General features: G+C 43.3%; 1 protein-coding gene across 1 annotated transcript in view; it reads left to right on the top strand.

The window, feature by feature from the left end:
* Positions 1-15,728, top strand: part of LOC126272432 (GPN-loop GTPase 2-like) — a 32,008-nt gene extending 16,280 nt beyond the window's left edge. The window contains exons 4-6 of the mRNA XM_049975303.1: positions 14,242-14,356; positions 14,448-14,643; positions 14,948-15,728. Of these exons, the coding sequence (XP_049831260.1) occupies positions 14,242-14,356; positions 14,448-14,643; positions 14,948-15,239 (603 nt within the window). The 3' untranslated portion in view covers positions 15,240-15,728. The remainder of the gene's footprint in view (positions 1-14,241; positions 14,357-14,447; positions 14,644-14,947) is intronic.
* The last annotated feature ends 284 nt before the right edge of the window (positions 15,729-16,012 follow it).

Here is a 16,012-nt window from a genome sequence, read left to right on the forward strand (position 1 = left end):
TGATCAGTGAGCACAAAGAAATCTCTTCCCTCAACATCAGTTCTGAAGTATCTTATCGCCTCGTAAACTGCAAGTAATTCTCTGTCGAATGCTGAGTATTTCTTCTGCGCGTTGTTTAGCTTTTTTGAGAAAAACTGCAGGGGGGCCATAACACCATTGTATGTCTGACCCAGTACTGCGCCGATAGCATTGTCACTAGCGTCAGTAGTGATAAACATTGTGGCATCCGCACTTGGGTGAGCAATAGTGACAGCGGAGCCCAACAGCTGTTTGAGTTCGTTAAATGCCTCGTCCATGTCTGGTATCCATGGGACCTGGCGGGTGCCAGAAGTTTGTGGGCCAGCGAGAGCATCTGTGAGAGGAACCTGCACCGCAGAAGCAGCTGGCAAATGTTTTCGTTAATAATTAACTGTTCCGATGAACCTGCGTAATTCCCTATAGGTCTGAGGGCGTAGCATCTCGAGAACAGGCTTGATCTTGTCCTGCGGTGGTGTCAGTCCGTCCGATGACACAACATAACTTAGGAATGTGACGGATGACTGGTGCAATTGAGTCTTTTTATTATTCAGTTCAATACCAGCGGCTGCTAAAATATCTGTCACGACTTGAACACGCTCCTCAATCTGTTCCAAAGTAGAAGCAAAAACCAATATGTTGTCCATGTATACGAAACAAAAGTCTAGATGGGATAAAGTTTGATTGATGGAACGCTGCCAAGTTTGGGGGGCGTTTTTCAACCCAAACGGCATAAATTTGTATTGGAACAGCCCGAAGGGAGTGGTTATGGCAGTCTTTTCAATATCCTCCGGAGCCATGGGAATCTGATGAAATGCATGCTTACAGTCCAAAACAGAGAAGTACTTTGCACCTGCGAGCACATGATTGAAGTCTGCAATGTGTGGGACCGGATAGTTATCAATGATGGTGCGGGCATTTAAACGCCTATAGTCTTCGACCATACGCCAAGTACCGTCTTTCTTTATGTCAAACAGGATAGGACTAGCCCAGCAACCGGAAGAAGGTTCGATTATTCCCTTTTGTAATAGATCATCCAATTGTTCTTTTGCAATTTTCATAAATTCAGGCTCGAGGCGGCGTGGGCGTTGCGATATAGGCGGCCCATCGGTTAGACGTAACCGATGAACCAAGCCATTAGTGACTACTGCAATACGTGGTGCAGCATGACAGTCAGATGTCCATGAAGCGGAGCAGGCAGTGGCGGTCGAGCAAAGCTGTGGCGCTGAGGGCACGGCGGAGCGAAAGGAATATGTTTGTTAAGGGGGGGTAAAACGCAGTATTTTGCACAAAATCTAGTGACAACTGATAGTGCTTGAGGAAATCAATTCCAAGCATAGGTTCTTCAATTGTTGACACTAGAAACGTCCACTCCAGCTTGCACTCGGGCGAAAGTTTCACTGTATACAAAGTGGAACCAGAACACTGTAGGGTAGACAAGTTCACTGCACGAAGTACTGTTTTGTGTGGTTGCACTTTATTGGTTGCTAGGTGAACAGTAAGGTTGGGCAGGCCTGTGATCCTGTGGGTAGTTGCTAGGTGACGGAGTATGTGCCCCAGAGTCTTCCATAGAGGCCGATGCACTGTCGTTGCAGGGGGTTGAAGGTGCAGGCAGGGCGGCTAGTTTAACAAACTTATTAGTAGCACCAGACAAAAACGTGGCATCAGAAAGCATCTTAGTGCGGTCACGTCCAGAATGCAGTGCACGGAGCTCACGTTGCCTGGCGGAGTATGCTCTGTCGGCGGCGCGTAAACATTCATTTACTGACCTATCTTCATATGCAGAGATTGCAATCTGGACAGGCAAAAGCAGCTTTTCAGTCTAGATTTCTGCGAGCGTGTCATCGACGAGAAGACGGATGCACCGCCACAGCTGGGATGGAGACCTGTCGCCGAGACGCTCTTCATAGATGAGCTGTCGCACATTCTTTCTCCTGGTTTTAGAGATGCGCTCCAGTATCGTCTGTTTCGCCACAGCATACTTCCCTGCTAGGAGGGGGGGGGGGGGGCGTGCTTTGACCAGATCGTAAATTAAATCGACGCAGTTGTGAAGATGGTTCATAAGGCAGGTGAAGCGTGCGTCGTCGTCCAAAGCACAGGCATTGAATGGTTGCTCAACCAGGTTAAACCAGAACTCCGGGTGAGCGGGTTTGAAGTCTGGTAGTTTCGGCAGATTCGGCACTGCAGTCACTGCGGAGGTGCGCCTATTACTTCGGACGGAACTAGAGCATGCAGAAGATAGCGAGTCTGAGTTATTGGTGTCCCGTAATGCGGGAATCACGAAATTCACTTGACGGTGGGGAGGGGCTGAGAAGTGACAGACGCTTGAACGGTCTGAGGATCGTAGTCAAAATGTACATTCCCATTGACGTGGTAGTTCGGAGAGAAGCCACAAGTACTTAAGTACGCCGGTGAATGTCCGGTATGCTATTCACTCAACCGTGAGTGGTGGGGCTGGTTGTAGATATCGGAGTAATTACTGTTCAGCACAGGATTGTTGACTTGATTAGAAGCAACACAAGGATCCCACACACGTCCACTAGGATGCACACTCGGTGTGATATTTGCTGTTTGGCGAGCATTGAACACCTGTTGACTAGCCGGCGCGGAAGGATACACACGCGGCGGGAACTGATTCGAGTTTGCATTTACTACTGGATTTTCCAAAGTAGCAAAACCTCATTCGACACCACGAACTGTATTGAATTGTGCATTCGACACAGGAGTAGGAAAGTTCCGACCAACATTCTGTGGAGAACACGTGGGAAGGTCTAGGCTAACAAAGCCAGAGTCCACGATCGTTGGCGGTTGGAAGAAACTGGCGGCACTCGATGAATTGCACTGCATGTTCTGGCTGGAGGATTCCGAAGATTCTTGCGGCATGTCCACTACGACGGCAGGAGTGCTGGAGAGATGTTGCTGAAATCCGGGCGGCGGTGAGTGCTGAAGGGCCATTGTCTGGAGCTGAACAAAGGCCGTCGCGATCGCGGGGTAACCCGACGCGGTAGACGCGTAAATAACCTTCGGGCGGTAACTCGGACGCGAATTACACAAAAAACGGGGTCACCAGTGAGGGAATATAGAATAGTTGTAGGTAAACAACTAGAATTCTCTCAGATACAGATTTATTCACACTTAGCTTCTACACAGATACAAGTCCGGATGCTAACTGCCGTTAGCGTCCAACATCCTGCCCAAAGCCCTCTCCCCAAAGATGGCACACTTACGCACTGAACAAATATCGATATTTATGGCAGTGCACACCATAGGTACAAATACTCAGTCGGTGGCAGCAGGTGACCCTGTGGGACATTACAAGAACCGTAGCAACTATAATCGAGTGTCAGGTGAGATTTTAACAGCCATGTCCTCTTGTGGGTTGGCACCGTGGTTACTGACCAAGATGGCATTCACTCGGCCATTGATTTATCCTCTGCAGCTCAGAATTTCTCCCATCTGTCCACTGGAGAGCCCACAATGACTTGTGTGGTAGTGACCACTTTCCCATCTTCCTGTCACTCCCCCCACACCATTCCCCAAGACGTCTGCCAAGATGGGCTTTAAACATGGCAGACTGGGAAGCTTTCACCTCTTCTGTCGCCATTGAATCTCCCCCACATAGTACCATCGATGTGGTAGTTGAGCGAGTGTCTTGAACGATCATTTCTGCGGTTGAAAACACGATCCCTTGTTCTTTATGGTGCCCCCGGCAGTAGTCAGTAACTTGGAGGTCACCGGAAATTGCTGAGGCCATTAAAGAGCATTGGTGAGCTCTACAGCGGCATAAGTTGCCCCTTCCCTAGAGCACTAATAGCTTTTAAACGGCTCCGTGCCTGCATTCGACAGCTCATAAAAAGACGGAAACAGGAATGTTGGGAGAGGTACGTCTTGGCCATTGGGTACCATACGTCAGATCAGACATGTTTGTGGGTACCAGACCCCAAAGGGTGTCACTGGCATTAATACCAATGATGTGTGTTACCTACGGACACATACACAATTGCTGAGCACTTTGCTGAGCACTATGCTCAAACCTCTGCATCAGAGAATTATCCCCACCCTCAAATGTTTAATGGAAAGGAAAGATCTCTCCTTCACTGAACATCACAGTGATCCCTATAATGCTCCATTTACAGAGTGGGAGCTCCTCAGTGTCCTTGCACATTGCCCCGCTCCTGGGCCAGATCAGATCCACAGTCAGATGATCAAACATCTCTTGCCAGACTACAAGCGACATCTCTTCATCATCTTGAGCCAGATCTGGTGCAATGGCATCTTTCCATTGCAGTGGTGAGAGAGCACCATCATTGCAGTGCTTAAACCTGGCAAATACGTGCTTGATGTGGATAGCTATCGGCCCTTCAACCTCACCAACATTCTTTGTAAGCTGTTAGAACGTATGGTGAGTTGGCGGTTGTGTTGGGTCCTGGAGTGACGTAGGCTTCTGGCTCCATGCCAGGGTGGTTTTCTCCAGGGTTGCTCTACCACTGATATTCTAGTTTCCCTTGAGTCTGCCATCCGAACAGCCTTTTCCAGACGCCAACACCTGGTTACCATCTTTTTTGATTTACGAAAAGCTTTGAGACATGACCTGACGACATCATATCCTTGCCACTTCCAATTTTTATCCAAAATTTCCTATCGCTCCATACTTTCCATGTCCAAGTTGGTGCCTCCCATAGTTGCCCCCATATCCAGGAGAATGGGGTCCCGCAGGGCTCTGTATTGAGTGTATCTTTAAGTGGCCATTAACGGTCTAGCAGCAGCTGTCGGGCCGTCCATCTCACCATCTCTGTACGCAGACGAGTTCTACATTTTGTACTGCTCCTCCAGTACTGGTGTTTGTGAGCAGTGTCTACAGGGAACCATCCACAAGGTGCAGTCATGGACTCTAGCCCCCCATGAAGTTGTGTGTCATGCTCTTCTGTCGGAGTTGTGCCGTTTGTCCGGTACCAGAACCTTACCTAAATGAGGCGTGTTTTTTAATTAAGTACAATTTTGAAATTAAAAAGACGTGCTAAGATATCTCAATAATTTTATGTTTACATGAAAGCGTGTCCCTTAATTTACTTTTCTACATAATTTCTGTCAATATTGAGGCACTTGTCATAACGTTGTACCAGTTTTTGAATACCCTCCTCATAGAAGACTGCCACCTGACTTGTTAACCATTTTATCACCACTGTTTTGACTTCGTCATCATCTCGAAGACACTGACCGCCCAGGTGTTTCTTCGAGTGCAGGAACAGATGGTAGTCACTGGGCACAGGATCGGGGCTGTATGGAGGATAATCTAGAGTTTCCCATTGAAAAGATGTGATGAGACCTTTGGTCTGATTTGCCACATGCAGACGGGCATTGTCTTGCTGCAAAACGGTGCCCTTGCTCAACTTGCCATGTCTTTTGTTCGGAATTGGAACAGTGCAGATTGTGCAATGTCTTACAGTAAGCTGCTGCATTGATTGTCTCATTACGAGGCAGAAATTCCACAAGCAATACTCCTTTTCTGTCCCAAAAAACTGTTCACATGATTTTCTGGGCAGAAATTGTTTGCTTAAACTTCATTTTTCTGAGTGAATCTGAATGCCACCATTCCATGGACTGTTGCTTTGATTCTGGTGTGACATAGGCCACCCATGTTTCATTGCCCGTAACAATTTGGCTTAAGAAATCGTCACTGTCATGCTATCGCTCAAGGAAAGTCAATGCACTGCCTAAATGTTTTCACATCTGTCAACCTTTTTGGTACCCAACATGCGCACAGTTTTTGATAATTCAAGTGCTCGGTCACAATGCCATACAAAACACTATGAGAAACACTAGGAAAGTCATCCCACAAGAAGGAAATCGTAAATCATCTGTTTTCTAACACCTTATTGTCCACTTCCTGCAGCAAACTTTCATTAATGACCGAAGGACGCCCACTCTGTTGTTCATCATGCACATTTGTGTGGCCATCTTTAAATGCTCTCACCCACTTTCTTACCACTCCATCACTCATAATGTTTTCTCCGTAAACTGCACAGATCAAATGAATATTGATCGCTTTTAGGCCTTTATCACTAAGAAATCTTATAACAGCCCATACTTCACAGTCGGCGGGACTCACGATTATTGGAGGCATCTTAAACACTCAGTACACAACGTAACCAAGGAAGTATAAGACTGTAATGGTGTCAATGCATAGACAAAAGATGTAGGTGCCCAGTGCCCATGCGCAGAACGCCGACTGCAGCGCTGCGGCAAAACGGTATTTACTTAAAAAACATGCCTCATAACGATCCACTCATGGTAGTGGAGACATACCAAGTCTTAGGACAGGATTTCGCCTGATACATGTGGCTTCCTCATCTTTGTCGGCTGAAGCAGAAGTAGTGGCAGCGCCTCAATGTCCTCTGCTGCATGAGCAACACCAACTGGTTTGCAGATCGCTCTACGCTGCTGCAGCTCTTCAGAGCCCTTGTTCAGTCCCGCCTTCACTGTGGGAGTCTGGTTTATGGTTTGTCTGGTTTATGGTTCAGCTGCGCCCTCAGCATTGCATTTACTCGACCCACCACTGTGGCATTTGACTGGCAACAGGAGCCTTTAGGATGTGTCCGGTGACCAGCATCCTGGTGGAGTCTGGAGTCCCTCCATTGAAGGCTAGGTGTGCACAACTGCTCGCCAGTTATGTTGCACACATTTGTAGTTCTCCTGAGCATCCGAATTACCATCTCCTTTTCCCACCCATGGCAGTTCATCTCCTGCATTGGAGGCCCAGGTCAGGGCTTAAGATTGCAATTTGCATCTGATGTCTTTTGTCTGAAGTGGAGTCCTAGCCTTTACCACCTATACTCGAGGTCCATTCACATACACCTCCATGGTGTACACATAGGCTGAAGCTTCATCTGGACCTTTCACATGGTCCTAAGGACTCAGTTAACCCTGCTGCTCTCCGCTGTCACTGCCTCTCGGTTCTTGATATGTACCGGGACCGTGAAGTGGTTTACACCGACGGCTTGATGGCTGATGGTCACATTGGCTTCACATGTATTCATGGAGGACATATTTAACAGCACTCCTTGCCAGATGGCTGCAGTGTTTTCACTGCAGAGCTGGCGGCCATTTCTCATGCTCTTGACCGCATCCGCTCATGCCCTGTCAAGTCATTTCTTCTCTGTACAGACTCCTTGAGCAGCCTACAAGCTGTCGACCAGTGCTACCCCCGTCATCCTTTGGTGGCGACTGTCCAGGAGTCCATCTATGCCCTGGAATGGTCCACTCATTGTGTGGTGTTGTGTGGACCCCAGGCCACATCGGAATACCAGGAAATGAACTTGCTGACGGGCTGGCCAAACAAGCAACACGGAAACCGCTTCTGGAGATCAGCATCCCCATAACTGACCTGTCATCATTATTATGCCACAGTGTTTTTCAGCTTTGAGAGATGAAATGGCATAATCTCAGCATGCACAACAAACTATGTGTCATTAAGGAGACTACGAATGTGTGAAAGTTCTCCATACAGACCTCTCGCAGCGACTCTTGTGTTTCTTTGCCAGCTCCACATGGGCCATACGTGGCTAACACATGGCTACCTCCTCTGTCGCGAGGACACACCTCGATGTCACTGTGGCTCACATATGACAGTCATCCACATGTTGTTGGACTGCCCACTTTTAGTCCCTCTGTGGCAAACTTTTAACTTTCTCAGCACCCTACCTTCGGTGTTGAGTGACAATGCCTCAACAGCAGATTTAGTTTTATATTTTATTCATGAGGGTTTTTTTTTACTGTGCCATATAAGGGTGAGCATATAGCCTTCTCTCCGAGGCCATCACCCTCCCTCCATTTTAACTCTGTTGCAATTTCTTTGCATTTGTTTGTCTTGGTGGTCATCTTTCCCTACATGTGTTCAACTCGCCTTGTCTTTTTGGGGTGGACATTGTAATGTGTTGCAGAGTGGCTTGCTCATCCTCTTTTTACTATTGTGATCAGCCAGCCCAGACCATCTAATCTATGGTTTAAATACCTCCTTCTGCTTTTCCTTGTGGTGTATGTTTTCCATGTTTTTTGTTTGATCCATTAATTTTCTTTTTAGGTGTGGTTCCCTATTCCTTTTCCTCCTTTTACTTTCTCAGACATACTTTGGGTGTTTTTGTACCTTGTGCCTTGCTTGCATCAGGAAAAAGGGACTTACGACCCTTTAGTTTGGTCCCTTTATACCCCAAACCAACCAACCAACCCTGCTTCGACAGGATGCAAGCTCAAGAGGGTGAGCCCTCGAGCAGAGTAAGTGGTACCATGGGAAATATTTTGCACATGGAATGTATGAAATTTATCCCACAGAAGTGGTTGAACTGGTTTGACCATCTTTGCAGGCAGGAATCAAAGATTAATTACTTACCTTCAGAAGGAGGACAAGCTGGGAAACAGGGTTTGAGCAATTTACCAAAGTCAGTGGACTTACTCTCACAGAGAGCAAACCACACTTCTTTGATGAGTAGATAGAAGCTAAATTTGGAAAGTTTGCTTCTCTTGAAGAAATGAGAGGTGAATCTACAGAGTGTATCACAATTAATGGCGTAAACCCGTACAGTTGAAAGTACACAATACTAGAAACATTAAAGTCTCGGTAAACGTAGGGTCAAAAATGCTCACCTTAAGAGTTACTATCAATTTTTCATCTTCGATACTGTGAAACAAATCTCTTCTACTGCAATCTCTTTGCTTTCCATATTTTGGGAGTGGCAATATGGACCAAAACAAGAAAAAAATTTCCAGTAAACATATGCTCTAAAATGCATATGTTAAGAGCTATGAGCACTTTTTCAACTTCACTACTTTGAAACATAACTCTTCTAATGAACAAATGCTCATAACTCTCAAGGTATACATTTTAGAGCACATGTTTATTCGACATTTTTTTCTTGTTTTGGTTCATATTGTCATTTCCCAAAATATGGAAAGCAAAGAGCTTGCAGTAGAAGAGATTTGTTTCACAGTATCGGAAATGAAAAAGTGCTTGTAGCTCTTAAGGTATGCATTTTCGACCCTATGTTTACTGAGGCATTTTTGCTTCTAGTATTGTGTAGTTTCACTTGTGTGCATTTACACCATTAATTATGATACACCCCATATAATGATTAAGGCAGCCACTGAAATACAGTTACAAGCCTATGCTTGTTATACCATAGGGAGATATACCTGTTAAAATCAATCCCAACATAAGTCCAAACAGGACCCAGAAGATCTTTTTTTCACCGAGATATACTAATCCAAACAGATAAAAAATTCCAGGCAAACTAAGAGCGTTGGGAAATGCCATTATGTTCACCACAGTCAGAAAGGACGTAAGGGTAACTGGATGGTCACACCAACTTTAATATTGACATTGTAAGGGAACACCCTTCCTGAGAAGATGGAAGTTGTAGTATAGAGAAGCGGAATTACTGTGTAGATTCAATCACACATGTGGGCTTTTGTACCGATTTCGCCATACGGCTACCTGGTGTACCTCAAGACCTATCTGAAGTAATGTCATGAGCACCCAAATGCCATTTCCCTGTTGACAAGCACACCAGTGCCCAAACTGTTCAGGTCTAATTTTCAGCAAATACTGGATTGCCTTACTTATGTTAGAGGACATTCAAAGTACAGATTGCTTTCTCCAGTTGCAGTCACACCAAGCATCACAACCACTATAATAGGCATACCTCTTACCTTGATCTAAAAACAGACTGCTAGGTCCATCTAGCATCTGAGAGAGGGGCAGTTACCTCCCTTGTACACTAGCCATATGTCAGCAGCAGATACCCATCTTCTGGTACAGCAAGAGATTTGGGATCCTGATTGGCGTCACAGGAGAGGAGAACTTCCCATTACACACTCTCTTCTGCAAACTGGTAGACTATCAAATTAGCTCTACTCAAATGAAACAAGAAACTCAAATTCCAGGTCATTGGGCAGCCCAGTTTATTATCAAACCAGAAATAAGGTCTTGGAAACCCTTGCAAGACTCCAAACATCCTGAAGAGAAGAGAAATGAGGGAAAACAAAGTGAGATCAAATAAGATATACATATTTAGAAAATATGTAATAATACGCAGCAATACAGATAACCTACCAGTGGTAAATATATCTATTAATATGGACAGCTTACCTACCATACAGGTGGCACAAGATCAGACTGTGGACCACTCTGTTTCTCTTTCATCTTTGCTAGCCTCAACCTCCAATAACCAACTCAATTACAATGAAACTTTATTGGGTGTTGTCACCTTTTTGCAGAATTAACCCTTTAACTGCTCTGGACGTGTTAACGCAAGTGCCTTTGTACCTGTCCCTGTGTGCTCTGGACGTGTTTACGCTTGCCCCAAGTCCTTCTACCCGGTTTTCTGAACGCGACTATGCGTACACACATTCACAGTACCAGGTAGAAGGACTGATGGCTCACGTAAACACGTTAAGAACACACAGGGACAGGTACAAAGCTGCGCGCCTTAACACGTCCAGAGCAGTTAAAGGGTTAAAGCTGCTAACACCATTACGTCTTTTTGTATGTATTGTTGTATGGATGTCTCAAGAATGTAGCGAAAAATTTAGTTTGCATATGTCAGTAACAGTTTCTTTGAATACTGTGCTCTTCCTAGTGAATATTAGACCTACATCAGAACTCCCTCCACCAAAGCTCCTCTTGTGTGCAGTACATCTTTCAGTAGTCTCTAGGCAACACTAAAATGCTTTCCCCTTAGTGTACGACATCTCAGTGCAGTTATACAACTGTTACAGAACAGGAGCCTCCTTTGTCTTCCTTTGAATGTATAGTGATGTTGGCTTTCTAGGAAATGTCATCATGAATCAACCTAGGCAGCCTTTGTGGAGGAACTGTGTACACTTCCAGCCCCAGAGCTGATAAAAACATATGTGCCACTGCTTTCTGCATAAATGGGAGGATTGGCAAACGAATGTGCACTCGGTATTTCTGCCTGGGGGCCTCATCAGAGATGTGGCGGAGGCCCTGCCTGTTGGGTGCAGCTGTCTGCAGGTTTTGGCTCTCATTGTCACCGATGACGTCTGTCACTTGGGTTGTAGGCCATCCTCAGTTTGTACAGGCAGCTGGCAGAGTTGATGAAGACTGCTGGCCTCATTAATGGGGTGCAAAAACAGCTCACAGTTAGCAGCATCATTCCTAGAGTAGATTGGGGTCCTTTGATTTGGAGCAGAGTGGAAGGTTTCAGCCAAAGACTGTGTTGATTCTGTGATGGTCTTGGCTGCAGATTTATAGACCAGTATTTGAACGTGTTTATGCTCCAGCAGTGCTGTTGGCACATCACATCTTGCCATTCACTAGGTGTCGTGTTGAATTTATGCTGCAGCCTCAGTGCTGGCTCATTCCTGCTCACTAATTGTGCTGGAATTTCGCTTTTTGCCTTGAACCTTTACCATGCATCTGTTCACATCACTAGTTGAGTGGATTACTTGCAGCAGGTGAAGCAAAACTATATTCTTCGCATAGTCTGGTGACACACAAATTTTAGTTTATCGCACCAAAAACATGGTTATTAAAGAGGAGAAATAAGATGATATCCTTTGGATGTACATTGTTCACACATTCTGTCAAGAGCTGAAAGAATTATACGGAGAACTTATTTAGACAGTTACGAAAGTCACAATAAATTTTGACTTTATTTTGAATATTATTAGATCATAATAGTTAAAGATATGGAGATTCAACCTAACATTTTAATGTAATTTCTGTGGAAGGGTAATTCAAACACCTACTCACTCACAGGTAATATTTTATCAGTTTTTATCTACATCCTCTTCATGTATTAGACATGCTACTTTTAGATACTTGGTGTTGATTTATCATCATCGTCGCCGTCGTCTGAGAGAGGAGGAGAAGAAAATGGTAAATTGGTTGAAACAGAGGACTAGTTTCCAAAAATAATTGCACCGGTGCTATCCATCATGAAGAGATTGAGATGATCTGTATGCCAAGAGTACCAGATAGGCTTCTGTCCATACAGTTATCTGTAGAGTATGGATGTAAATGGATATATATGGTGCTCAAGAAAGTACGCTACGAGAAACAATCAAATAAAGCACTGTCACGAGTGTTCTAGGGAAGAGTGATATGACTGCTCTTATTCTCTAGATACATAAATGAATTGACAAACAAGGTGAGCAGGAATCTCACTGTTTGCTGATGACACTGTATGGGAAGGCATTGTCATTGAGTGCCTGTATGAGGATACAAGATGATCTAGACAAAATTTCTAGTTCATGTGATGAGTGGCAACTTACTCTAAATGTAGAAAAAATGTAAGTTAATTCAGATGAGTAGAGAAAACAGTCCTGTAATTCTCAAATATAGGATTAGCAGTGTGCTACTTGGCAAAGTCATATTGATTAAATATGTAGGTGTATCACTGCGAAGTGATAGGAAATCAAGTGAGCTCATAAGGACGGTGGTAGGGATGGTGAATGATCAGCTAAGATTTGTTGGAAGAATTTTAAGGAAATGTGGTTTCTCTGTAAAGGAGATTGCATATAGAACACTAGTAAGACCCATTCTTTTGTATGTTGCTGGTGTGTTTGGGATCACCATTAGGTCACATTAAAGGAAGACATTGAAGCAGTTCAGAGGCAGGCTGCTAAATTTGTTACTGGTAGGTTCAGTCAGCCTGCGAGTATTTGGAGACACTTCGTGACCTCAAATGTGAATCCCTGGAAGGATTTCTTTTCATAAAGCGCTGTTAAGAAAATTTAGAGATGTAGCATTTGAAGTTGACTGTAGAATGATCCTCCTGCCACTGTCATACATAAGGCCCATGAAGATAAGCATGACTATTAGTGGTACAAAGTACCATCCACCATGCACCACAGGGTGGCTTGCAGAATGTGTATACAGATGTAGATATAACACATGTCCCAACAAAATCAGTAGGTTCAAACATAAAAGTATCTCCAAACAGGAAGACCAGCCTAGGTGCTACTGTGAAGTTGTTGTGGTTTAACACCTTCTTGTCAAATTCCCATATTTATTACATTTATTGCATTAATTATTGCTAACACAATCCCTGACACAGATCATGGCAGATAACAACACATACTGTTAACACTACTATATTAAAGTATAAGAAAATGCCTTCTATGACAAGATCTGATTTATGAGTCAGAATATTGCATTAAACGATAGCTACAGCTGTTGTAGAAACGTATATCCCAGGGGCTCTCTGCCCTTTACATTTCACATATCTTTTTGCACAGTCTTCGACTCTGTTTTCACTGCCATTTTTATTACAGTCTCACGTCAGTTATTATTTTCATGCAGTGCAAGGACCACAGCTTAATGCCTGGGAACTCTTTGTTCCTCCAGATGAAAGAAAAATGCCAGTGAACACCTTCTTATTTTTCTTCCTTGTAACTTTAGCATTACCTTCCTTGCTCTCAGTGTAAGAGGGGAGTAGGAGTATGCCATAGTCATATTCTGCAACAGGTTTGTCACCTGGGTTCCCATCCAGAGCCATCTATTCAATATGTTTGGTAGCTACACTCCCAACTCCCCCCCCCCCCCCCCCCCCCCCCCCTCCTCCCAGTACAGGAGGTGGCCATGCACGTCACTCGTTCAGTAAATTCATGACTAGCTCCTATTGGAGAAGATGTTTTAGGGGCATAGCTCCATCAATTCAGTATATTCAGCAGCAGCCCTCTGTTTCAGAGGGAACCACAGGGCCTTTGAGACCGCCATCCAGGGACCCGACTTTGTGGTGTGGCAAACTCTTGGACTTGGTTGCAGACATAACCTCCTCACAATGACATGCCATCTGCTGTATCACCATTACCTCTTTTGTATCATGTTCTGGGGATTGATGTACTAAAAACATCTGATAACTCATATTCACCGTGGATGTGTTTGTCGAATGGTTCAAAATATGAGAAATGATGTAAAATAGATACTACTGTGTATTTGCATGCTATTGTATTATTGAATGGAAGGCAACTGCCAGCAAATATGCTATGCCCCAAGAGGAATGGTTAGTATTCAGGGATATGACAGGAATGATTATGTAAAGCAAAAAAGTCTAGTAAACGTGGGCTTTATGATCATTTCTGTCATATACCTGAATGCTGCCCATTTCTCTTGGAACACCCTGTACATTATGAACGTGGGTTATTGTCACCTGTCAGCAAAATTTTTGGTTCTGGTTTCAGTAAAAAATACAGTGTTCTTATTTTCAGGTTGAATTATACACTCATCATAATTCAATGAAAAATATTACAGAAAAACTAGAGAAATATGGTGTTCATCTGTGTGCTGTCCATCTTGTAGACTGTCATTACTGTAATGATCCAGGTGAGCAGAACAAACTTGTGTATAAAAGAAAGAGACAGGGACCATTTGTGCCAGTGAAATATTAAACTTTCCTCACTTTCTGTCTTCATAGGGAAGTTTATCTCAGCACTGCTGCTCTCCTTGTCAGCAATGTTGCAACTAGCGTTGCCACATATCAATGTTCTGTCAAAAATAGACCTTCTTTCAAAGTACAGCAGCAAGTTACATTTTGGGTTGGATTTTTACACAGATGTCCTTGATCTCAAGTATTTACTGGACTGTTTGGATGAAGATCCATTCACAAAAAAGTAAGAATTGATCATTGATTAATAATTCAGTAGTAGTTTGTTTATTTGATTGCACCATAAAATTTATTTGAAGAGCTGCAGAATGCCTGGATCTATCGTCCTGAGGGCTACTGATTCACTGTAATACCAGATTTTGTTGTACAGTAAACAATTACTAATAACTTAATTAGCACACCTAGTTGCTATATGGGTCACATCTGTGCACATAACTATTAGTAGTTGCTAAGATGATTGTACTTGTAATTTTTTTTTTAAATTTAAGCTCATTTTGTAAACAAACAACTAGAAATTATCTTTGTTTCAGATACAAAAAATTAAATGCTGCAATAGTTTCATTAGTTGAAGATTTCAGTTTGGTATCATTCATACCCATGAATATTGGAGACAGACAGAGTATTCTCAAAGTAAAAAATGCTGTGGACAAAGCAAATGGATATATATTTGGAGCGGGGGAGCAACGTAATGTGCAAGCGCTGCTTGCATGTGCTGTGGGAGCTGATTATGAAACGGGTGAAGATATGGACAGATTTACGGAGGGTGCAGTAGGTGATGATGAGGATGACGACGATCTTATGATGAGGGGTGTATGGGCATAAACTGTGTGTGTTTCACTAACAGATCACACAATTAGCCATCATTGATAGCAAGATTTTATTGAATGGGCAATATAGGTATCTGCGCATTTGTATACAGTGCTTTTGATAACGTTACATGAACTAATCCACTCTGTACATCTTTAACTTCACAGTGTGTGTATTGCTTCATTTATAGATAATTTTTCAGATTTGTATTTTTGTAATGTTTTGAGTTTCAGTAATGAATTTGGATGTACAGTTTTCTAAACGGTGGAGAAATATGGAGATTAACTGATTTAGCTCTACATTCTCCATGCTTATGTTTGTGCAAGTAATTGCAATGGTGTTGCAGTCTTTGTAAAAAAATAAATTAATTAAAAACATGAAAAATAAACCTATTTTGCTGTGGCACACTGGACTTAAATTAAAATTTATAGGTGCAGTAGAATGGAGAAAAATATTATCCATCAATTATTGGTTATGTTACAAAATAAATGCATTCAGATAGCAGTCAGTTTGTTACTTATGTTTGCCAAATAGGTCATCATGAACAAGATAGCAGCATCCAATGAGTAATTGTGTAAAATCTCTGTCCATGACTTCATTTTACACAGAAAAGATGTACATATTTGAAATTCATAAAAGATGTTATGTTAAATGAAAATATTAAAAAAAAGAATTTTATAATTATTTCATCATATTAACATTGGAAACATGTAGATATGAATATCCCATATTATCCAACATATACACCTATGTGGTGGCTGAAAACAATGTATGAAACGTCAAGACAG

The sequence above is a fragment of the Schistocerca gregaria genome, chromosome 5 (assembly GCF_023897955.1).
Source record: "Schistocerca gregaria isolate iqSchGreg1 chromosome 5, iqSchGreg1.2, whole genome shotgun sequence".
Classification (NCBI taxonomy): Eukaryota; Metazoa; Arthropoda; class Insecta; order Orthoptera; family Acrididae; genus Schistocerca; species Schistocerca gregaria.